The 24,890-nt window shown below is 47.9% G+C and overlaps 1 protein-coding gene across 1 annotated transcript in view; it reads left to right on the top strand.

Moving 5' to 3' along the window:
- EBI3 (Epstein-Barr virus induced 3) overlaps positions 1 to 24,890 on the top strand; it is a 117,823-nt gene that overhangs the window by 42,942 nt on the left and 49,991 nt on the right. Inside the window, exons 3-4 of the mRNA XM_069649385.1 lie at positions 6,476 to 6,593; positions 13,926 to 14,104. Coding sequence (XP_069505486.1) covers positions 6,476 to 6,593; positions 13,926 to 14,104 — 297 coding nt within the window. The remainder of the gene's footprint in view (positions 1 to 6,475; positions 6,594 to 13,925; positions 14,105 to 24,890) is intronic.

Raw genomic sequence — 24,890 nt, 5'->3', positions numbered from 1 at the left:
AAGGGAGCGGCATCTTACACCGACGATTGAAGACATCATTGCGGATGTTCAAGGGGCTCGATTTTTCTCCAAGCTGGACCTCCGAGCTGGCTATCACCAGGTCGTCCTTCATCCTGACTCCCGGTACATAACGACTTTCACCACCCACCGGGGTCTGTATCGATACAAGCGGTTGAGCTTCGGGGTGTCGTCTGCCGCTGAAGTGTTCCAAAATATCATCAGGGGCGCCCTAGCAGATCTGGAGGGCGTCCTTAACATTAGCGAAGACATCCTGGTGTTCGCCAAAACTGAAGTGGATCACATGAGGAGGCTGGGAAAGACCTTAGAACGACTCCAATCTCTGGGCCTCACCCTTCACCGGGAAAAATGTGAATTCATGCGCTCCTCCATCGAGTTTTTCGGATTCATCTTCAAGGAGGGGGGGTGTCGCCAGACCCGAAAAAGGTCCAGGACATCAAGGCGGCGAAAGCCCCCGAGTCGGTGACCGACGTGAGGAGTTTCCCGGGGATGGTAACTTACTGTGGGCGGTTCATCCAGAACTTGGCGTCGAGATCTGAGCCACTCCGGGCGCTGACCAAGAAAGAATCACCATGGCAGTGGGGCCCCCTTGAACAAGCCGCTTTCGAGGACATTAAGGGTGCCCTCACAGCGGAGGACACAATGGCATTCTTCGACCCAGCACTAGAATCTGAAATCGTGGTCGATGCAAGTCCCTTCGGGTTGGGAGCAGTGCTGACGCAGGTGGACCGCAACGGGAGTGTTCGACCTATAGCATATGCTAGCAAGGCCCTCACTGAGACTGAACAGAGGTACTCCCAGATCGAGCGGGAGGCCTTGGCGGTGCTGTGGGGCTGCAGGCACTTCCGGCTCTACGTCCTGGGTCGCCCGGTGACGGTGGTTACTGACCACAAACCACTGCTTCCGATCCTGGTGGGCTCCTCTTCGAAACCACCGGCGAGAATCGAGAGGTGGATGCTCGCCCTCCTGGAATATTCTGTTACCCTGGTGTACAGGCCCGGGGCCAACAATGCCGCGGACTATCTATCTCGTCACCCGGGAGTGTGCGGGGGAGAGGGATATGACACCTGCAGAGAGGAAGCGGACAGTCATGTTCGCATGGTGGTGGAAGCGGCAACACCAAACGCGATGTCCCTAGAGGAGTTGGAGGCTGCGGCAGCTGAGGACGAGTGCTTTCGAATTCTAAAAGACTCAATGCACAGTGGGTCGTGGAAGTCCATCCTCGAAGCAGGGGCCGGACGCACGCAAGAAGCCAAAACAGTATTGGAGCAGCTGTGGAAGGTAAAGGAGGAGCTGTCGGTCTCGGACTCTGGGCTGCTGCTCCGGAGTGACAGGATTGTTGTCCCACAGGCAAAGGTGGCGGAGGTGATCCATCTCGCCCACCATGGCCATCAGGGCGCCGCCAAGACCAAGGCGCGGCTCCGCTCAAAGGTCTGGTTTCCAGAGTTAGAGAAAAGGGTGGATGACTTTGTGGCGGCCTGCGTATGGTGTCAGGCGGCCTCCCCTCTGCAACGTGAACCCGCCATTGAGGCCATGCCCCGAGGCACGAGGCCGTGGGAGATCGTCCACGCCGACTTTGGCTCAACATCAGTGGGTACCCATTTCCTGGTGCTAGTCGATGAATACTCGAGATACCCCGAAGTGGAGTTCGTTGACTCAGTAGCCTTTGAGCATGTGGCGGTAGGGATGGAGAAAATGTTTGCGGCCCATGGTTTTCCCCACACCCTATGCTCCGACAATGGATCGCCCTTCCAACGTGAGCGATTCTCCGAGCTGCTGGAGAGCTGCGGAATACAACACCGGAAGATATCCCCCCTGTGGCCTCGAGCGAACGGGGATGCAGAGAGACTGATGCGGACCCTAAACAAAACCTTCCGGATTGCTCAAGGGCAGGGCCAATCTTTACAACGGGCCCTCTATCAGTTCCTTCGGGTGTACCGCACCACCCCACATGCAGCCACAGGAGTGGCTCCGGCAGAGGTGTTATTCAAGAGATGCCCCCGGGGGCTGCTGCCGGAAGTTGGGGAGAAAGAACCGGGGGTCATCGATAATGAGCGGGTAGAGGCTCAAAGGCGAGTCCGAATTGAACAAGAAAACCTGCGCCGGGGTCTCCGCCCTCAGAGACTTGAACTAGGGGATGAGGTCCTCATCCGTAATCGACAACCCCACGGGAAGCTATCACTCCCCTATGAACCGGAGCCCCTGGATGTAGTGGCGGTGAAGGGGTCCATGGTGACGGCCTCGGATGGACGATCAGCTGTCACCCGAAACGTGAGCTTCTTCAAGAAGCTGGGTGATCCACTAACTGACACCCCACCTGAACCGGATCCACCAGACACGCCGGCGGACGGAGGCCTCTATGAAGCGGCGCCCGAATCCCCCGTCCGGGGAGAGGCGGTGGAAGGACGTCACGTGCCGGAGGTAGGCAGGAGGTACCCCCAGAGGGCTGGGCGAGGGAAACCTGCCTACCTCAGCGAATATGTCGTGGGACAAATGGCTAGTGAACTGGGGTGAGCAGATCTGGGTGGATGACATTAAAGGGTTTTTTCTTTGGGTGTGCAGTAGCGTTTAAAGTAGATCTGTGATTTTCTGGTTAATAAAGTTAATGTTATTGCGTTCTGTTGTTCCTCCCGGAAAAGGAGGAGTGTGGCGCCGCCAGATGATGGGCGCACGCGGCGGCGTGACGTATCACGCCGCCGCAGTTTGTATAAATAAAGGGGGCGTTCCCGGCCGCGGTGGAGCGACCGGGAAGCCCGAACTGGAAGGACTGGTGCCCGTGTGAGTCCTTGGGTGACAGGGCTTACGGGACCGCGTGGGGGCTCTGACCCGCCCCCAACAGTGGCGACGAGTGATGAGGGAGACCCGGGCCCGGCGGTGAAATTGTTTATTCCGAATTTTTGAATGGAAGCGGAACGAAGCATCGCTTCGCTTCATGCCGGGTCGCGGGACGCACACGCGGCCGGCGGCCATTTTGTCTTGTAGGCCGTGAAACTTCGCAAGGCTCCGGTTTGGAGCGTGAGTACATCACGGGCCTAATTTTTGGAAAAATTGGAAGTGGGAGTTATGACCTGCATGCCCATGCTGGTTTTGTGCATTTTTACACAATTTTGGGACTCTTACGTCGTGTGAAAGCCAGGAGAAGGACCAACATCACAGGGCCTGTATAGGCCCATCCAGTGCCTAGGCTCAATTTTTGGAACCCCCAGGCCTATATGGACTTTGACAAGGGGAATTCACTGCTTTCTCTTTGTCTCCCAACACTTATGACCCGTGGTATTCACAGTAATTAATGATTATACAGCTCCATGAACCCTCCGTGCGGACAGACCTCCATCTCCAGACTGCTGAATCTTTTGCAGCGGCAAACGCCAAAAACAGGAGCTATGTTGCCTTATAGGTGGCAAAACGAAGCAAACCACGGGCTCTACAAAAGTTCAACTATTCAGATGTGTGCAAGGTGGTGGCCATCTTGAATGTATACTACCTTTTAGGGTTTAGGTAGACCATCAAGTTACCATGTGTCAGTTTCTCACTGCAGCAGCTAATATTCAGAACCCACTAGAGGGTCTCCTCAAGGAGGACGACCTTTCCTATGAAGCAAGGCCTCACACAAGGTACGATATACGGGTGAATACAAGATTCACATGAAAGAGCAATTTCACCAGGAAGGTGATAAAGGAGACAGCATGGTGCCCATCTGCAAGAAAACAGAGGATACTATTATAATGAGAAAATACCAGAACCAGGAGTTAAGAACACACAGTACTGTAACTAACCTGTTATTTTGCGGGCACTCTGCTTCTGTGGATGGATGAAGGAATAGCAGTCAAAGCTCTGTAGATCAACTCTGCTCTGTAGGTCAAACAACAATTGTAAACTAACTAGATATTGTTATTGGTTGCAACTAAAGGAGCAGGGTTTACCTAGGGGGACAAGGACTCTCGTTCACACGATTAACTCCCTAGACAAACACCCTGTCTGCATATATGGTACTGCCTTCCATGCAGAATAAAATGTCCTCCTTATAGTGGCATTCAGGCATTATTGAATCAAACCAACCATACAAAAGAAAAGAAGACATCTCTTTCAGAAGAGATCTTTAAATAACTGGGATGAGTAAAGCACCAGATGAGAGAAAGTATTTGAAGTAATTGCGCCTTGAAGAGGTGGAGCAGAAGTAAGCCGCAGAGCTTATGACTTGTGGAGAGGCGAAGAATGTCAAGTCGAGGACCACCGATAACCAGTAACAGTGAATCTGTTGCTTGAATGGGGAGAGGAGAACCGTCAACGGTGGTGGCGCGACCGAGGTTGTACCGTGGTGTGCAAGATGCCTGTGGAACGACGCCAGGACTACAGCAGCAGGGAGCACTCACAGCTCCTATCCGCCAGCGCCTACAGATGGCCGCTTGCTAAAGCAAGGCCGAGAACGGAACGCCGGCGACGTCTGAGAGCGAGACACCAGAAGGCAAAGTCGAGTACCGGAGCAAGTGCTGATGCACGCAACGTTTTCCAGCACAAAAGAAGGCACCGGGGTGAACAGAGAAGCGGGAGACTGCTGGGACAGCTTAATGTGAGGAGAGAAACTCATAAAAACCCATAGAGCGAAATAAAAACTATAAGGCAGCCTAAATGAGGATATGAGAAACCATTAAAGAACATTACAAATAAGGTTGTTTGGAAAGCTAAAAGAAAGTAGAAACAAATACCATGTGTAGAAGGGAACAGGCCCCATGAAGTCGTGGTTGAATAGGGGAGAGGACACGTCAATAAAAGGTGTAACAAGTGTTGTGAACTAAGACTGTCAAGTGAGTTGATTACTAAGAGAAATAATCCAGTAGACAGATTCAGGAGAGGGGGATTTCTAATTTGAAAATAATCTTACAGAACCCAGGATGAGCTAAATCTCAAGAACAGGAGAGACCTAAAATCAAAGGCAAGAACCTGAGAAAGTATCTCAAGGAAAACTCCAATACGCCTTCCTGTAAAGAGAGTACATTACCCAGGATTCTTTGGAACAAGCTTCAAGAGCTGATGAATAAAAATCCAAGAGAGTCCCAAAGAGGAACATCATAAGTAGAGTAGTTCTAAACAAAAGACATTTGTAAAGTAGCATTGCAAGGAGACAAGATAAAAACCAGAAAGAAAGCTGGACGAAAGGAGGCATAAAAAGGGAACGACCAGGAGAAGAGAGACATTGTTTTGGCCTCTTATTTTGTTCATATTAGTGGTAGGGTCAGCTAGAGTTCGGTTTTGGACTGAGGAAATTTGCTTTGAACCTCCTGATGACAGACAAGCACCTTTAGTTTTTTAAAATAATTGTATTAAAAAGAAAACCAGAATGTCCAAAGTGTGTCCGACTCCATCTTCCGACCCACCACAATGCAGAGCTAGCACTGAGAGGATGTTTGATGAAGCATACATACATGAGGTGTGTGAGTAACTACTGTTCCGAAGTGTGCAAGGTCTGCAGCAATGTTTAACTTCTGAGTATTTGAAGACAGGAATGAAAACTCAGGGTGACATGCTTCAAAGGCAACTCAATACTTAAGAGCCCTGTCTGCCTTCTGTCTCTTGCACATTCAATCAAGGGCGTTTCTTGGGAAAGCCATAGAAGCAGAGTGCTTTTAGAGTACAGGTTCAGCTGTTCCCACCCTCATCAGTGTTCGTACACTAACTTCTGAGCTCAGACAGAAGAACTCTAAACTATTTTTAAATGGTGGTTGTAGGGGGGTGATGGGTGAGGGGAAAGGGTGGAAGAGAAAGGCTGTGGATGGGGAGGTCAACAATACAACAAGCCTGTGGTCTGCGGTCCTGAAGCTCCAAGTGTAAGTAATGGAGGTCCCATGGAACTTGGTCCAGTCCTGGGACGGCCGGTTCATAGCATGTCTGCACTGTTGTTCAAGGCAAGTGCAGGTGGTTCCGTTATCCGGGTGTGTTGATGAGGATTGGACAAGTTCCTTGGGTGTCAGCTGGTCTGGACGTCAGCAGTAAGTGGGCATGGGAGTTGAGATCAGGGGATCTCAGAGGCCGAGGGGGTTCAGGAGTCATATTGTACTGTCTCTCAAGCTCTTATTGTCTTGATGATAAAGCACAGGGAATTCTGTGGGTGTCTGCGGAGATAGTTGGGGGTAGCCTATCATCAGGACATTTAAATACACCCCTCTTGGAGAGCTGGAAGTTTTGAAAGCATGATTTATTTATAAATATCACTAACTGGAATATCATAAATCTTAAACATCCCTACGTTAAATACAGTGGACCAGCACCACATAGAGAGAAGCCTCAGTGGGTTTCTCCTCTGTATATCTGCACAATGCTTAGTATTCCTTGAGTCCCTACCGGCGTTATGGCCTTGCCGTATTCCCTGATGGGGTCACATGGGCCTGTTATCTGTCCAACACTGCATGTGTTCATAGGGTCCGTGTTGTTCATGTTTTATGGCTTCTTATTATTACAGACCCTCCTGAAAGGCCAGTGGCCCAGTGCTGGGCAGTGGGATACCCAGAAAGTGTGCACTGTTCATGGAGGCTGGAGCAGGAGACGATGCTTAACACATCCTTCATCACTACATACTGGTAAGGACTAGACTCAGTCCCCCATGAAATGTGGGTTTAGATCAGACTACTTACCTACAACGTTTGCATTATAATGTAATGCTGTTCAAAGGTTATACCACAGAAGGCTAGTTCCAATGAATATCAAGGTAACCACTATGTCCCTGCAATTCTTGTAGGCCATCCACATGAAGGCCGTCCTACTCGCCTCAACTTGCCATGCGTCTACTTATCCTATTCTCCTCCTAGCGATACTTTCTCTCCCTCTCCTTTGGGAAATCAGCATACCCCCATGCTCTGTTTCACTGTATCCCCTGGCATCCCTTTTATCCCCCTTCTCATCCTCGGAACTCCCTCTAAACAGCAACCTGCCAACACCCTTCGATGGCTTATGACCCATTTCATCCTCACCTACCCTGTCTGTCTTCCTTCAGATACTCTCCCACCTGCATCTTCACCCCATGACTCACCTATTGACCTTACTCTGACCCTCTTGAATGACCAATCCCTCACCAATTAAACTTCATCACTGGCCACTCCGACTCCATCACCTCAAACTCTCAATGATGCTTGTCACTGAAACCTGGATCTGCTCCACAACAAGGCCACTCTGGTTTTCCCCCACACTGCCTTTGCCACCTTCTCCCAGTCTCCTTGTCTTGCCAAAAAGGTGTTGCTATTAGCCTAATGATCAACAAAGGCGCAGCATCAAACACTCTTCCCCTTTTACTTTACTCGCTCTTTCTATGAACATATTTCCAGTCAACTTTTCCCTTCCACCCCATTTAACATCCTCCTCTTCTACTGCCTGACCAGAACCCCAACGTCTTTTTCTCTGAACTTGAGCAGCCTCTCGATTCAATCCCAGCCGATGTCCAGACGGTCATAATGAACAACGTCAATCTCCAACAATATTCAGGCCCACCAGCTACACGCTGACTCCACTCTCTCTGATCACTCTCTGATCGTCCTGCATAACATTCCGACTCATACCGGTAGTAACTCTCATGATCTAATCTTCTTACCCTCCTCTCTCAGTTCTTCTACTCTTCATCGACCCATCTGCCTCTGACCACTCACTTATTCACTTCACCATCTCTCTTCCACCACCTCTTGCACCCCACCTTCTTATTCCTTTACCAAAAGGAAGTTCAAGCCTACCTTCATGGCCCCAAACTGGACAAAGTCGAGTACTCCCTTCAAGGTCTCTCTTCCCCACATACCCACTCGATTAAACTCATCTTTGTCAAGTACAATAACGTGTTTGATTATAACAATCCTGCTCACTCTTCCCCATCCCCCCCACATCCTTGGATCTCCCCAGCCATAAAACAGTTGAAGACAAAGACAACTGTGCGCCTTCACCTATATTTCTCCCACAAGGATTGTTCCTGTATTCTCCTCATTGCCTATAACGACTCTCCTTGCTCTCACTTCTGCCCTTCTCACTGCCAGTCCTCTTTCTATACTGACCGTATACCCTAACTCAGCTCCCACCCAGTAAACTTTCCTTGCCATTCCATACGATGCTTTCCCCGAAGAAAAAAAACATTCCTTATCCTCCACACTCGCTACTAAAGACGTTGCCTCCCAAATCACTTAAATGCGGGTCCCCTGGTAGAACCTCTTATCTCTCTCACTCCCTCACTTCTTCTCTCCACCTCCTTTCAGCCCTAACCATCTCTTCATTTTCCAACTTCTCTCCCACCTCCTTCACTGAACGTCTACCCACTCTCCTTTCAGCTAACCAATCCTATCCTCCGATCACCCCCTTGGCACCGTGGACAATTACAGTGCTTGTACCTGTTATCTCCTGCTACCTTTCCTCCCTCTACAATCTCTCCCTACTCTCAGGCATCTTCCCTACCTGCTACGAAATAGTGAACGTCATTCCTGAAATTAATAAACTATTTCTGAGCCTACCAATTCCACATTTTACAGACATGTCCCTCTCCTCTCCAACCAGTCTAAACACAACGGGGAGAGGTTTATTCAACTGTATTGTCAAATACCTGGACAATCACTCACTCTGTGACCCCTCCAATAAGGCTCTCTTATCCATGTGACCAACCTTCTCACCACTGCTCAACACTCTCAACTACCCTTTATCTTTAGAGTAGTGGATTGTTGTGCAGACATTGACACTGGACCATTTGTCCCTGCAAGCTCTCCTCCATTCAAGGATACCATGGTTGACCTCACCCAAACCCCTTTCTCTGGGAGTCCCCCAAGGATCTGTATTAGGGCCAAGCATCTTTACTCTGTGCACCTCACCCCCCCACACCACCCCAGCTAACTCATCTCACCCTTTGGCTTTGTCTACCACCTCCCCGCCGATGATCCCAAGAGCGTTTTCTCCTTTCCTTCCTTCAGTCTTTCTATTTTGGAATGCCTCACCAGCTGCCTGACAGCCGTCTGTCAATGAATGGCTATACACTGCCTGATGCTAAACTCCTCCTGGAAAGATGTCATGTTTCTACCTGCCTCTAATGTTATCCCCACTTTCTCATCTCTCATTTCCTTGCCTACTGACCTCCCTACTCCTTCACCCAAGGCTCACAACCTCACACCTCTCCATGACAGTGTGATTGTAACCTAAGACTCAAAGAAATCATTGTGGCCACTGCTGCCAGGACTAACCTTCTGAATTTTAATGAAGTCCCCCCCTACCTCACCAATCAATAAGCCAAAACCATGATCTTGACCCTTGTGCTCCGCACACTGGACTACTCCTCGACCCAACTTCTGGGTGTCACCTTCTATCCCATCTCCGTTTTATACAAAGTTCTACATGCACCCTCTACAACCTACCTAGATCTCTCCACACCATTCCCATTCTGGATGGCCATCCAAGCAAAATTGCTCTCCTTATGTTCCTACTCCACGTTTACAAATCTCCCCATGATCTTGCCCCCTTCGACCTCACTGACTGCATCTCTCTCAACTCCCCATCTCAAAGCCTGTGATCCTCTTAGCTCTACAACCTTTTCGTCCCTGTGCCCGCTTTGCCCCCTCCCGCTTCTGCTCCTTCTCTCTACTTGCCCCACGCCACTGGATTGCCCTTACCCCAGACATTAAAGCCAGCATATAAGTGAAACTCCACTTGTCGGCCAGGGAAAGGGCATCTCCCGCACTACTGCACACACACTGACTCCATCCCACTCATCAGGATAATGTCACGCACAAATTGTAAATATGTATACAGTTGACATGTTCTGCCATTAGTCTCTTAACATACTTCTTTTCCTCGCTAGCACTTGATCACCCATTTCCATCCGTTGACTGTATAGTCTTTGATGGGCGGATTTCCTCTCATTGGCCAGTTAATGCGCTTTCTGTATTTTCATGGGGTCCATCACCGTCATTTGCCATGACTCATGTTCAGGGATGAGCAACGTCAACTTGGTGCACCAGGAAAGCGTCCATCGGTGTGACACCAGGGATGGAGTGGGGCGTGGTGTGGTATGCCAAGAGAAATAACATGAGTGCTTGCTCCAGCGGCTGATCTTTATCTACAGCTATTCGGAATGCCTTATTCAGGGTCTGCATATACCTTTCCCCATCTCCATTAGCCCTTTGCCAGCGGGGGGTGATGCGCTTGTGCACCACTCCATAGAAGTCCGAAAACCTTGCAAGCTCTTCACTCTGAAAAGAGGATCCATTGTCGGACCATACAGACTCAGGGATTCCATGGGCTGCGAACATCTCTTCAAGGATAGGGATGATTGTACTAGCTGCTGTGGACTCCACAATATGCACCAGCGGATCTCACAAGAACTCGTCCAGCACCACTAGATAGTGTTGGGATTGCAGTATGGTGCCAAAGTCAAGGCTGCACACTCACCAAGGGACAGAGGCTTTCTCGGGTGAGGCTATCAACAGTCCCTTCACTAGTGGTCTGGCAGCTATGCAACATGTGCAACGATGTATGGCCATGTCCACTTTCTTTTCCATGTCTGGAAACCACACCTTTTCTCAGAGGCAAGCTTTGGTTTTGCTTGCGCCTTGCTGTCCCAAATGCGAGAGGCTGTATACAAGATCCCGGAGTATCACCCGGATGAGCAATTGAGTCCCGTGATGGAGAACCACCTCTTGGCCCAACGACAGCTCACTCCTCACATTCCAGTTCCTTTGAAGGAATGCCTGGGCCTATGGTGTTTTATGCTGTGTCATAGACAGAAATCCTCTCCATTGTCCCGCCTGCAGCTCACCAATGAGATCTTGCAATCCTGTGTCCTGGTGTGCCACAGCAGTGATATCCACCCTCGGCATGGTCCGGGGCACAGCAGCTCTGGTGATCATTGCTACAAACTCCTCTGTGCCTTCGCCATCCAGGTTGCTCTTCGGCAGCTGTCCACATGGGTGACGAGACAAATAATCTGTCGGGTTGTCCACTCCTGTTCTGAACAATAGTGTAACTCCGTAATGAGCCCTGTTGGAGGGTGGGGTGCTGATACACCCATGATCGGCAGGAGAGGTTTGTGGTCCATGAACACTGTAACGGGATGTCGATAAATGTGTATATGGAAGTGCCTGCACCCCTACAGGACGCAAGCTGTTTCCTCTCGATCTGAGAGTACTGTCACTCTTGGGAGTCAGGGCCTTGCTGGCGTACAATATTGGCTTCCTTTCGCCTTGGTCGGTGACCTGTAGTAGAACCGTGCCGAGGCAGGCAGGGCTAGCATCCACCATGAGCTCAGTGGTGGCTTGGTCGAGACAACGTATGCCATGATGGTGTCAGCCACCATTGCTTCCTTGTTGGCACGAAACGCCTCCTGTTACGCATGCCCCAGCTGCGTGAGCATTGCAAGATTGGGGATGAACCTGCTGCATAAGTTCACCCTCCCTAGAAAGCTCCTGACTTCTGACTGAGATGCTGGGCCCTCAGCATTCTTGATGTCTTTGACTATTCGTGGATCTGGGGATAAACCCCTATAGTAGAAGCCAAATCCAAAGAAATCAACCTTCGACTCCATGAATCAGCATTTCCTCCTGTTTCCTCTCCAGCATGGCTGCCAGCCGAGACATGCGATCTTTGAGGGACTGGGAATAGATGAGCACATCATCGCTCACACTCAAAACCCCAGCGAAACCAGCCACCACGCCGTGGATGGTGTGCTGGAACACCCCTGCTGCCAAAGACACTGCGAAGCTCAGATGCTTCTAATGGAACAATCCCACATTTGAAGAGATGGTATTTATGGGTCTAGAGTCGGCATGTAGTTGGACCTGGCGTTAGCCAGCTTTTAGTTCGAGGGTGGAAAACACTGTGGCGCAGATCAGCCAGGATGTCGTCAAGGGTGGGTGTTGGGTTCCACTCTCTGTGTATGGCTTTATTGGGCAGGCTCGTGTCCACACAAATTCAGATCTCTTTGGAGCATTTGGGCTTGCTGGTAACCACAATAGCGGATATCCAGGGCTTGGGACCTTCCACCTATTCAATGATTTCTGCTTTCTCAAGTTGGCAGGTGAAATGGTATCTGTCTGTGGCACAGGGCTACTGGTTGGACTGATGTGTAAACATGCAGGTGTACTTCCTGCCCTTTGAGGCATCCGGTCTTCGAAAAAGACCTAGGAATCTTGCTAACAGGGAGTCTATGTCATTCTGATACACTTGGAACGCAAATTGAACCAGCCCCAGGTCTTTGGCTGTGGAGCAGCTCAGTAGTGTGCCTTTGGCCACTGGGGTCACGTAGAACGTTGCCTCAACCGCTTCGTTCTCATTGCACACTCTTGTCCTAAACTCACCATCCAGAGGCAAAGGTGATAAGCCACCATAGGCGGTTGTAATACTGGTGCGGGTCTGAACCTTTTAAACTGCGTCACAGACATAATGTTTACGGAGTCTCCATGTTCATTCAAAATGGGCATGTCAGTGATCAGAATTGAGACAGAGCATTGCGGCTTCCTCCGTTTTCCTGGGCGACCCAGACATATGGCTGAGATGAGGAATGCCTCTTCAATGTCGACAGCACCCGGAGCATCCTGACACACACCACCTGACTTCACAGTGAATATTGTTTTACACCAGAATCTCTTTTGCCCATAGATAATGTGGCTGGGTGCAGTGAAGTCCTCTGCAGTGCTGCAGTACTCCCAGCTTGGCTGTTGGGGTGCTGGCTGGACTATGCAATGCGGGCGATTGGTTCCATGGCTTGAACATTCCACAGCTAAACAGTGTGATGCCTGGGTGCAATGGTTCCATTTGTGGATTCTGTACAGCACCTGGATAGTCTGACAGACAAAAAATCATGGTGAAACCTCAATGGGCTGTGCAGTGATTGAACGACACTGGCTTGTCTCTCCAATAATGCAGGTTTCACAGGCACACTCAACTGAAAGACAGCACGCACACATGCTTCCTTACAAGAGAATTTATTAAATTTGATGGGCTGTATTCACTTGCCTGTGAAAGCAAACCTCTGCTGATGGATTTGTAATTTTGATTTCCTGTCCCAGGATCCCCTACCGGCCGGCAGCTCTCACCTGAAATCTGATTGGGCGCTCAGATAATCAGGCACTGTCGTTTTCTGCCAATCAGCTCCATTATGTAGATTTTATAAGATCAGCTCACACCCAGAACCACTTCATCTCTTAGCGTGTGAGTGGCTGCTAGCTCCAAGGGAGGTTTAATTGGCTGAGAGCACCGCTGCACTATGTATGTGTGTGGGACGGGGGGCTTAATAGGCCATTTGCTGGAAATCCAGGTGTCTTGTTCCATGCTGCGTTCAATGTTTTACTTGGAAAGGCATTCTCAATAAGTCATTTCTAGACCAGGGACTTCTGGGGGAGTTTACAAGAGAGGGGTGGCATCTGCTTCACTCAGTTGCGATTCCAGCTTAAACCACCAACGTATGCTAGAGGTTCCAGTTTAGAATGTAGATCTTCCCCCTCCCACAGCAGCACTTTCACATCCCCATCCTGTCTATGCTTCCCCATTTCCAGTTGACGGAGCAGATCAGATATGCACAAGGAGATAGCAAAGTGCACTTTTCTGCACCACACAAGTCTCTCGTTGATCGTCAAAAATGGGGGTTACACCTAAAAATGTGAACCAAGCATAACTTGTCGATGCAATTTTAAAACGAAAGTGATCGTGTTTGTGGAATTCCTGCTGTCAAAGGGCAAGTTTGTCTTCCACATCAGGACCACCACTTGACCTCTGTTCAAAACAGCCCTTAACTTGGCAATTAAAAAGCAGTCTGTCAGAATTATTACAAGATTGTGTAGCACATATATATATAGAGACTTTTCGGCCCTTGTCTCATGGCTAGAAGATGGACAAATCCCATGAAACCAGAAAGAGACCCTGTCCCACCATGTTCCCATTAACCCCTTGCTCTTGTCTTCCAGGATGGGCATGGGGCACAAGGAAGCCCACATGGAGTGCGTCCAATCCCAGCTCAAGCCCAACAGCTGCACCATAAGGGACTTCGAGATGTTTTCCATATCGCCCTATGTATTCAACGTGACTGCCGTCAACCCCTTGGGATCTGCAAGCAGACTGCACCTCTTCATCGTGGAGCAGATCAGTAAGTGTGCAAGGAAAGGGGGGGAACAGGCCTGATCAGGGTGGTACTTTGTGGGAGACAGATCAGTAAGAGCGCAGGGAAAGTGGGCAATAGGCCTGCTCTGAGTGACTCTTTGGGGGCGGCTGGTTGCATTTGCTCTGGGATTTCTGAAGCGGGGAAGGTATGATCAAGGTTCTGTTTAGGGGTTATAGTTAGTCCAATGGCCACTTGTGGAGCAGAGTATAAAGGGGGCTGATTTTGGGGGATTAGATTTTGTTCTGCCAATTTTAGTTAGGGCAGGATATCCACAGGGTAGGATATCCCCAAAGTAGGATATCCTTAGGGCTGCTTTTTGGGGGGGGGGTTAAATTTTGTTCTGGCAATTTTAGTTAGGCAAGGATATCCTCAGGGCAGGATATCCCCAAATCAGGAAATGCCCATGGCAGGATATACATAGGGCTGCTTTGGGGGGGATTAGATTTTGTTCTGGCAATTTTAATTAGGCAAGGATATCCTATAGGCAGGATATCCCCAAAGCAGGAAATGCCCATTGCAGGATATACTAAGGGCTGCTTAGGGGGATTAGATTTAGTTCTGGCAATTTTAGTTAGGCAAGGATATCCTCAGTGCAGAATATCCCCAAAGCAGGATATGCATATGGCAGGATATCCTCAGGTAGGATATCATTAGGGAAGCTTCTTGATAGGGTGCATTTTCTTCTTGGGCTTCTAATGATATATGATATGATATGGCATTTATAACGCGCCTATACACAAGTGTTTCAAGGCGCGATGAGGCAAGGGAGGGGGAACAGAGGGAAGACAGACAACGATCCTACTAGGCCATGTGTCATTCAGATTGCGCTAGTGCATAGGAAGGGGGAAGGGGAGGGGACAGTGCAGTGAAATGATAATAGTGCAGGCATGAAGTGTCAAGTGCTGGTAAAGGGCTGTAGGGATACAGAAAAGAAAAATAGTCCCCAAGTGCGGGTTTGCAAGGAAGGCAGTGCAGGTGTGCAACTGGCGGGGTAGGGGACCTGGGCCCGAGATCAGAGGGTGGCCAGGTAGCCAGTGCAAGGTCAGTTTCAGCCAGGAAATCAGCAAGGGAGAGGAGGAGAGAAAGCAGAAACAAAGAAAAAGGTTTTGAGGTGCTTCCGGAACCAGAGATGGTTCTCCTCAAGTTTCAGGGGGCAGGAAGGCTGTTCGCGAGGGAGGCCCCAGCCGAAGAGAGCGATCTACCACCAACTCATTGCTTGGAGAAGCGACTGACCCGGAGGGAGTTGGAGGTGGAAGAGCGAAGAACTCGAGACGGAAGATATTTAGGAAGAGAGAGTTGAAGGTATTGAGGCCCCACGTCATAGAAGGCCTTGTGGACAATGCAGAGGGGTTTGATCTTAATCCTTGCAGCCACTGGGAGCCAGTGCAGAGATTTCAGTCCTGGAGAGATACGATCCCTGGGCTTGAGGCTAAGGACAAGTCTCGCAGTCCTGTTCTGGATGAATTGAGGAGGGTGGAAGCAGGCAGATTTAGAAAAAGGCTGTTGCAATAGTCCAGCCTAGAGAGAACCAGAGCTCTGGAGACAGTGTGTTACTGGGGGAAGGAGAGGAAATGAAGAATACCCCTGAGGAGGTTCAGCTGGTAGTGTGACTTCTTTGAGACGTCAGAGATGTGAGGAGAGAAGGGGAGTGTGGAGTCGAAGATAACCCTGAGGTTTTTTGCCTCACAGGTGGGAGGAGGTAGAGGGCCAAGAGAGGCCGGCCAGAGAGTGACAGGAAAGGAGCGTGTGGGTGTGCCGATGAGGAGAATCTCGGTCTTACTGGCATTAAGGCAGAGATCATTGGCGGCACACCACTCCCGGATGGTGGAAAGACAGTCAGATATGAGAGAGGGAGAAGAGGTGGCTGAGGATAGCCTGAAAATGAGCTGAGTGTCATCCGCATAGCACTGGAAGTTGGGGCAGAATACAGCAATGCGGTAGGCAAGAAGTGCCAGGTATTGGTTGAACAGCCAGGGAGAGAGGTTAGACCCCTGGGGGGCACCGCAGGTAGAGATAGAGATAGAGGAGAGGAAGGACCCAAGTTTAACCTGGGAGGGTCGATCAGAGAGAAAAGAAGTCAGCCACGCCAGGGCCTGACTGGTGATCCCCAGGTTATCACGGAGGCGGTTGAGCAGGATGGCATGGTTGACTGTGTCGAAGGCAGAGGAGAGATCAAGTAAGATGAGGACACAAGGGGTGTTGGAATCAACGTTGGAGAGCAGGTTTTCACAGATGTTCAGGAGAGCAGTTTCCGTGCTCCTGGCAGCTCTGAAGCCAGACTGATGATCATGGAGACAACCAACAGATTCAGTGTGAAGATTGAGCTGGGAGATGGCCAGCATTTCCAAGAGTTTGCCCAGGAAAGGAGTAATGGTGATTGGGCGATAGTTAGCCGGACAGGATGGGTCGGCAGAGGGTTTCTTAAGAAGGGGGTGCACAAAGGAGTGCTTCAGAGGGGAAGGGAAGACTCCAGTGGCTAAAGAATGGTTGCAGATGTCAGCCAGGGCAGGAGCCAGGGAGTCAATGTTGTCTTGATAGTTTTGGAGGAACAGGGGTGAACCTGTTTTGACAAGACTTTCATAGATCAGACTTGTCTAGAAACCTTGCCTGGGAAGAACAGAGGAAAGGCTGAGAAGGGGGAGGAGAGGAGGCTGAAGAAGGGCCAGAGGAAGAGCAGGAAGTAGAAGAAGAAAGGGGAGAGGAGGAGAGAGAGGACAGGATGTCCTGGGTTTTAGAGATGAAATGAGAATCCGGTGCCGTGCAGAGGGCCTGGGAATGGGCAGGAGAGGTAGAGACTGCGGCAGGATGGGAAAAAAGAGTGATCTAGGTTGCGTTTATAGGGGTTGCATTTTATTTTGTTGATTCGAGTGTGAGCGCGACATACACTTTGCTGATTTTTGGGCTATGCATTTGTTCTTGTGCTTGTTGTAAAGGATAGAGCAAGCCCAGTACTGCTTTTGGGTATCCTCAAGCTGAATTCTGCTGGAAACAGTGTTGATAACTTGATGTCTGTGTAAAATGCCAAATGTACATGTTATTTGATGTGCTTTAGATTGTAAGTTTGGCACACATATTTCATGTCTATGTTCAAAAGCATATTTCATATTTATCCGTGTTGGAAATTTAAGAGTATTAATTTAACAACCATTTTTTGCTTATAAAATGAGAAATTCACTATGTAATTGTATTCATTATTTGCATTTCCCCCAAAATCTTGATAATGACAAACCTTAAAAATACTTAATGAAAAATGCTGGTATCGCCCGGCAACGTCAGACACATTTCAGATACTGCCTTACATGTGAGGGACTCTACCACAGCCCTGCCGACATTTCAGTGGCACTGGTCTTTCACTAAATCACCTGTTTGTGGCTCAGGCCTGTCTGCTTCAGCCGGTAACTGGAAATGGCATAGATTCCAGCTTCATGGCAGCTTGGGTCATCTTGGAGTTATTTTCAACCATCTGGATATCCCAAATAGTATTTGCAAGAAAAGTCAAACAGCATTGCCAGTTGTGCATATGTGTGTCCTTGACCCAACCAGCTCATAAAAAAGGAAGGGTGTATCACACCCACAATTGATGATCTCATCACAGACCTGCCTGCAGCCAAGGTGTTCTCAAAGTTATACATGAGAGCAGGATATCCTCCGATCAAGCTAAGTAAGGATTCCAGCGAAAATCAATGTTCTTGATCAGGCAGGCCACTGGAGCTACAACCAGACTGGCCTCGGGAAATACAACTAGACTGGCCCTTGGAAATTCAACCAGACTGGCACTGGAGATACAACCCGACTGGCCTCGTGAGGTACAACCAGACTGCCACCTGTAGACTGGCCTTGGGAGACACAAAATGCTCTGTTTTATTACAGCCTTTGAGACAGGTATTTCAAGAGACAATCAGGAGCATCTGGTCCTACTCCCCAATCATCACAACGGTCCGCAGCATGTAAGTGATTTCAATCCGGCACACACCCAAGTCAAAACCCAGCATGTAGTGCACAACTGAAACCCTTATTTATTTTTGTCTATAAGTTCAATATTCTGAATGATATAGCACTCATATCACACCCTTCTCCTGGACCCCCCCCCCCCGGTCACACTGAACCAGGAATCAGGCTAGTTTGCAAAGGTAAATATTTATTTTATGTATTTAAAATGTAATCACAACATGTTTTAATAGATAAACAACAATCACCAATGGGGTGGCAAAGAGAGCGGCAATGGGGTGGCAGAACACAGTGATATTTTTAATACACTATGAATAAGTAATGAGCAAAACAAATGCAGCACAGAAAATAATACTTTTGTTTGGATTCAGATCAGATAGCACTATGGTTAGTGGTTCCCCCTGCTACATCCCTCAACCCCCAATGGGCAATGTAAGAGTGCAGGTATTCAGGAATAGCACAAATCAGACAGAATATCAGTCCCACCTTCCCCCATAAAACACAAGAGAAAAACGGAATGGACTTCTCAACTGTCAAAATGGCTTTAAAAGTGTCTTTAGAATTTACTGGGCAAAAACACCAAATATAGTCAAAACTACTTAAATTGTTGTAGATTCCTATGGGAGCCGCTTTGAACAGTTGCACACAATTACAAGCAATGATTTAGTCCAAAGAAAACATTACAGTCCAATTCAGAAACAAATTTAGGCTATTTCACATGTGTAGAAACCTTTCGGAATTGTAATTCGCTGCAAACTTTCCCTTGAGCGATATTCGCGATAACAGGAGAATCTGTTTTGTAATGCGGTTTTTGGTGCTATGGATAGCTACAGATGTCAGGTACAAGTAGGAGCTGAAATTTCGTTTCCATCACAAAAACTGAGGGAGTTATGGAGGTTTTAGTAAAGGTCGTTTTTTGTGAGATAGGCGTGCGAATGGAAAACATCAATGCACTTTGAAAATGACAATTGGGCTTGCTCACACTAGAGGATGACTATGAAAAAGCGAATACCACATAGGAATCTTACAGTCACGTGATCAGTGTGACCCGCCTACTGAGAAAACTCAAATTCTTCAGATGAGAAAAGAGTCAGCGCAAAGATAGCTCTAACAATACTGGTTCTGAATGAAAGATAGGAGGGGTTTGAGATAGGGATAAGACAATGCAAATATTCCATGGGCCACAATTCTTCCTATTAATACTCACAGGATAAGTTTTTAAATGGGACCATCAGCTCTGGTCATTGGATTGGGTCTGATCTAGGAAAGACAGCACATCAGGCATGGTACTGGATCAGCTAGGTCGGTCGCCGGATTTGCACAGGATCTGCCCTCCTAGTCTGTGGGTATTTTAATCTGCTGGATAGTGAGTTCCTCAGGCAAGCCTAGTGGTGGCAAGCCAGAGAATGTCAGGATACTGGTTCAAAAGGCCTTCTCACAACACACAGTCCTTCACTGGGTGGAGAGAATACATTTGAGGATTTGGGCCTTGCTGGAAATCAATAGTTCTCTATTACTGGCAAGATATTTGGCCTCTTGATCTGGAAGAATATTAAAGCTGGATGTCGAATGCTGGATCAGAGTGCTTTGCTGGAATCAGGAAAGTGAGTGGATCTGTGAGTCCCTATGTGTTGTCAGCTGTCTCTATTTATGTTTTAAAATGACATCACAAAGGGGGTGTATGGGCCGGCTTTGCTAAGCTTGCCCCTGTGAGCTGGGATAGGATCAAAAATGTATCCCCACCTTGCAATTTGCGCAATTGGATCAAGGCCGCATGATGTCACATTTTATTGTTTGCATTACAGTCCTCAGAGACCTCCCTTTAGCCACTGGTCTCAAAATCAGATTTGATACTAAATGTGCATTTCTACATTGGTCACCTTTATACAAATCACACACAAATATGCCCCATTGTATGTAGCAGCTATTCCTCAAAACCCCGCAGCGGTGGGATCTTGTCTCAACTTTCTACAGAATATTGTCCTTTTCGCTATTAACACAATTTCCAAATTTTATGCAAGTTTCCACAAATGTGTGTGTTTAACATAGGGATGTGCGTGTACATTTTCACAATTCTAACATTAATACATTTTCCATAAAACCACATATACTGCCATTCCTGTCCAGAACTTGTCACATAGTTCTACCGCCTCTTCACACGTGCAGCCAAAGATTAAATTGACAACTCTGTCCTTTTTATATTTTCAACATTTTGAATAACCAGTTATGAGTCTTTTAAACATTGTTCATTGTTCATTCTTAACAGTAGATGGTCACTTGGCTCCACCCCTTTGTCTCTCCTGGGAGTCCAGTGCATCCCCTCCTTGAGGGAAGTTCCTTCCAAGAGAGTTTACGACCGCCTTCACACCTCCAATTTCCTTGGCTGAAAAGCTTATCATTGTTCCTTTTCTTTCTGTAGACAAGATTCTGTTCTAACCCCGCAATTAACATCTCCCAGTGAGTTTCTGCTGAGAGGAAGGCCCTCCTTCTGAGAGAAAAAACAGCTTTTCCAGTTCTTGTAGCTCAGCCAGGCTAATTAACTTTTTAATCCAGCCAAAGCCACATTTGTTGCATCAAACATAAATACATTTCTTTCGTAGCCTTAAAATCTGTGGGATCAAAAACACAACTAAAATCTGTATTCCTTTTTGGCAACAATCCTTTTTATGTTTGCTAATCCAGCAGACTTTTTAGTTTTAGGTCACTTTTAAAGTTTCATCAATGCCCATCTGACAGCTGTCATTCAGGTATTCCTGGGTACTGCACCCAGATTTTGGCATAGGCTGTCAGTTCACAGATTTTGTATATTTCACAATGTTTCATTAGATACATGAATTTTAGCACCAGGCAAGATTTTGAATGTTGAGAAGTGTTGTGTTATAGGTGTTTTAGAGTTTTTGGCAACAAAGCAAAGGTCATTTGTATGCCCATTTTGGGATTTCACTTGCAAAGTGCTGCTTCTCTCTCTGCACTTTGTTTGCTGGTCATGGAGCCCACTGGCACATTTTCCACAGAGTGTGCTCTGTTCCACTGTACATGCACCATGGGTGGCCGGTTGTGCATCCCTCTTTTTGTGTGCTGACGCAGATGGTTTTTGTAGGTTTTTGTTGGTTTTTTTAGGTTTTTGTAGGTTTTTGGCCCGCACAAGGGCTTTGCCGCCATTGTTGCCGTTTTTCTTCACCATCACTGGCAGGGTAATGCCGCATAGCATAGCGGAGTGGGTCAATACATCCCACAGAGCCCCCCCTCCCGTCATGGTTTTGACCGCCCATCACGGGGAAGTCGGGAGATTGGGATGTTCTTTTTCTGTCCGTGTGGAGAACTTCAGTCGCTTCTCCTCAACGGTTCTGGTCAGGAGTATTGCTGGTTCTGGTTGGGAGTATGGAGCGGCACTCTGGGCTCCTTGGGTCTTTCCTCCCGGTCCCCGAGTGATCCTCCTTGATATAGTCCTTTGGATGATTCTTTGTCCAGATGCTAGAAGATAGAACATAACATGGTTATGGATATTTTCCCATTACTGTGTCCACACGTCATCTGGGGATGTCAGCAGTGGGAAAACCACTTGGATTGGTTATAATTGGCAATATTCCCCATCTATGTTTACTACTGGTCTTAAAACTCTTCTTGCACATACACGGTGGACATTTAGTGATTCTTCTATGTTTCCGGATTTTCCCCCTCTGGGTTGGCTCCTCTAATTGCCGCAGAGTATGCCTGGGATGGCAACTCTTCAGCTGGTTTATGTGGACCCACTTGTCTTCCCCTTCTGCCAACCTGCCCTTGGGGATGTGGAGTTTGTAGGCGACTAGTGAGATTCTGTCCACAATTTCAAAAGGGCCCTGCCAAGTTGGGAGGAATTTGTGCTCTTTGGCCTGGTTCCTTTGGAAATTGTACAAGTAGACCCGGTCTCCTACTTGGTATTCCTTTTTAGTTCTCTTGACATCACAGTGGGTCTTCATACTGTCTGCAGATCTTTCTAGATCCCGCTGAGCATAGACAAAAGCATGTTGAACGTGTTTTCTCATATTCTCAACATACCCATGAGTTGTGGAGCAATGATCAAGGTCTGCTCTTGGGTTCTGTAGAGCAGATGCTGGGGTAGCACCATCCTTCGTCCAGTCATCAGCTCAAATGGAGACATTTTTGTTGCAGAAGAAGGGGTAGATCTGATGTCCATCAGGACAAGGGGTAATCGAATGTCCCAACTTGGCCCAGAATCTGGCACAAACTTTTTTAATATGCTCACAATAGTTTTATTGTACCTCTCAACTCCACCACTAGAGGACCGCCAGTAGGCAATGTGTAGTTTCCTTTTGACCCCAAGTATCTCCCACATCTTTGTCATCACTTCACTGGTGAAGTGGCTACCTCGATCTGACTCAATCCTTTGGGGTAGTCCAAAACGCGAGAAGATGTGATTGATCATCAGGGCAGCTGCTGTTTCTGCCTTGCAAATTGGGGCCGGGAGACAATCCACCCATTTAGTGAACAAGCATGTTACGGTCAACATGTACTTGTTCCCCCTAGAGGAGCGAATCACGGGCCCGATAAAATCGACTTGTAAATCTGACCAAGGCAGTGTGACCCCCCTCTTTTGGAGGGGAGCACGGAGTGTGCGTGATGTTGGCTGAAATTGTGCACACACAAGACACCTTCAAGTATTGGTCGAGGTCCTGCCCCATGTGTGGCCAGTATGCAACCTCTCGCAAAATTTCCAATGTCGTATGAAACCCACGGTGACCAGCTGTGGCACATCATGGGCGTGACTTAGCATCAGGCTTCGGAATGAGGTGGGGCCACCCACTGGTCATGGCCAGCTATGGATCTCCTCACCAACAAACCATCTTGGATTCGGAACATTTTTGGACATTTCATCAACACTCTGAGGTCCTCTTTCCCAATGTAATCGGTATCCGTCAGGGGAAAGTTCTCAGGGTCCTCAATGTGTTGATAAAACTTACCAATTATTGGATCCCCTTTTTGAGCCGTAATCAAATCAGCATCTGGGGTCTCCTTACTCCATTGTGCAGTTGAGAGTTCAGGCTAGTTTGCAAAGGTAAATATTTATTTTATGTATTTCAAATTTAATCCCAATATGTTTTAATAGATAAACAACAATCACCAATGGGGTGGCAGAACACAGAGTAATATCTTTAATACACTATGAATAAGTAATGAGCAAAATAAATGCAGCACAGAAAATAATACTTTTGTGTGTGTTCAGATCAGATAGCACTATTGTTAGAGGTTCCCCCTGCAACCTCCCTCTCCCCCAATAGGCAATGTAAAGAGATGGGAGGAGAGAGCCGGTATTCAGGAATAGCACAAATCAGACAGAATATCAGTCCCACCTTCCCCCATAAAACACAAAAGAAAAACAGAATGGACTTCTCAGTTGTCAGAATGGCTTTAAAATTGTCTTTAGAATTTATTGGGCAAAAACACCAAATATGGTCAAAACTACTTAAATTGTTGTAAATTCCTATGGGAGCCACTTTGAACAGTTGCACACAATCACAAGCAATGATTTAGTCCAAAGAAAACATTTGAAATCTTAAAGTCCAATTCGGAAACAAATTTAAGCTATTTTACATGTGTAAAAACCTGTTCGGAATTGTAATTTGCGGCAAACCTTTCCTTGCGCGATATTCGCGATAACGGGAGAATCACACTGTTTTTATTTTTATCACAAAAACTGAGGGAGTTATGGAGGTTTTAGTAAAGGTTGTTTTTGTGAGATAGGCGCGAGAATGGAAAACAGCAATGCACTTTGAAAATGACAATTGGGTTTGCTTACACTAGAGGATGACTATAAAAAAGCGAATACCACATAGGAATCTTACAGTCACGTGATCAGTGTGACCCGCCTCCTCCAGATTGGGCTGGTGTTATTGTTGGGGCACAAGGCTGTGGAAACCGTTCCGATGACTTGCGTTCGCCCCTTCTTTCCACAAAACAATGGTTAATGCGCAGGACTTGATCTATACATTCTTGCAAGGTATCTGGTTCTGGGATGTGGACCAGCTCATATTTGAACTCTTCCCGTACCGCACGTCGGAACATGGGTTTCTGGGTTACCTCAGACCATGGAGCATCCGCTGCTAGCTGATGGAACCAGCAGAGATAGGAAACGATGTCCATGGATCCCTGGTATATATCCATCAACTGGTTCTTAGCGGAGGAAACCAGGTTTGGGGCTTGGAAGACCTCCATGAATGTTTTTTCAAAGTCATTAAAGTTGTTCAACATGGGACTATTGGGGGACACATGAGGGATTTCCCAAGCTAAAGCATTGCCTGTCACTTTACACAGCATACAACGGATCTTCACCTTTTCTTGTAGAAAATGTGTTGGGCGATAGAGAAAGTGGAAATGACAATTGTTACAGAACTCCAGTTTACAGGGATACCCGACGGGCTTCATGGAAGAGCCATGGGCGACAGTGTTTTCTGTCAATGAGGCCGTGGCTCCTTGAGTGACACCAGTTTGAGACTGTTGTTTTCTTGCTGCAAAGCGGCTACCTCCGCCCGTATGTTCTGTAGTTCATTACAGATGTCCTGAAGGGCCTCCATATGCGGAGGGGTAAGGTGTCTTTTTCTTTCAAGGCTAGCACCCCCATGGAGCTGCGTACCTGGTCTTGTTCGGTAGTCCGTCATGACTGGAAAGAACGGGATACGACATCGTGCAGAGCTGGGAATCGGCTCGGCACCCCCCAGGAGAGTGGGAACCTGATGTTGCCACTGCGACTCCCAACAGCTTGTGAGTACCTCCCCTGTCTTATTGTGGCGTGAAGAAGTGCAAACACTGACAGGGGAAGAAAAGT

The sequence above is a fragment of the Ambystoma mexicanum genome, chromosome 1p (assembly GCF_040938575.1).
Source record: "Ambystoma mexicanum isolate Mex_15411 chromosome 1p, UKY_AmexF1_1, whole genome shotgun sequence".
Classification (NCBI taxonomy): domain Eukaryota; kingdom Metazoa; phylum Chordata; class Amphibia; order Caudata; family Ambystomatidae; genus Ambystoma; species Ambystoma mexicanum.
The sequence above is the reverse complement of the archived record's forward strand: the minus strand, read 5'-3'. Positions and strand labels throughout refer to the sequence as shown.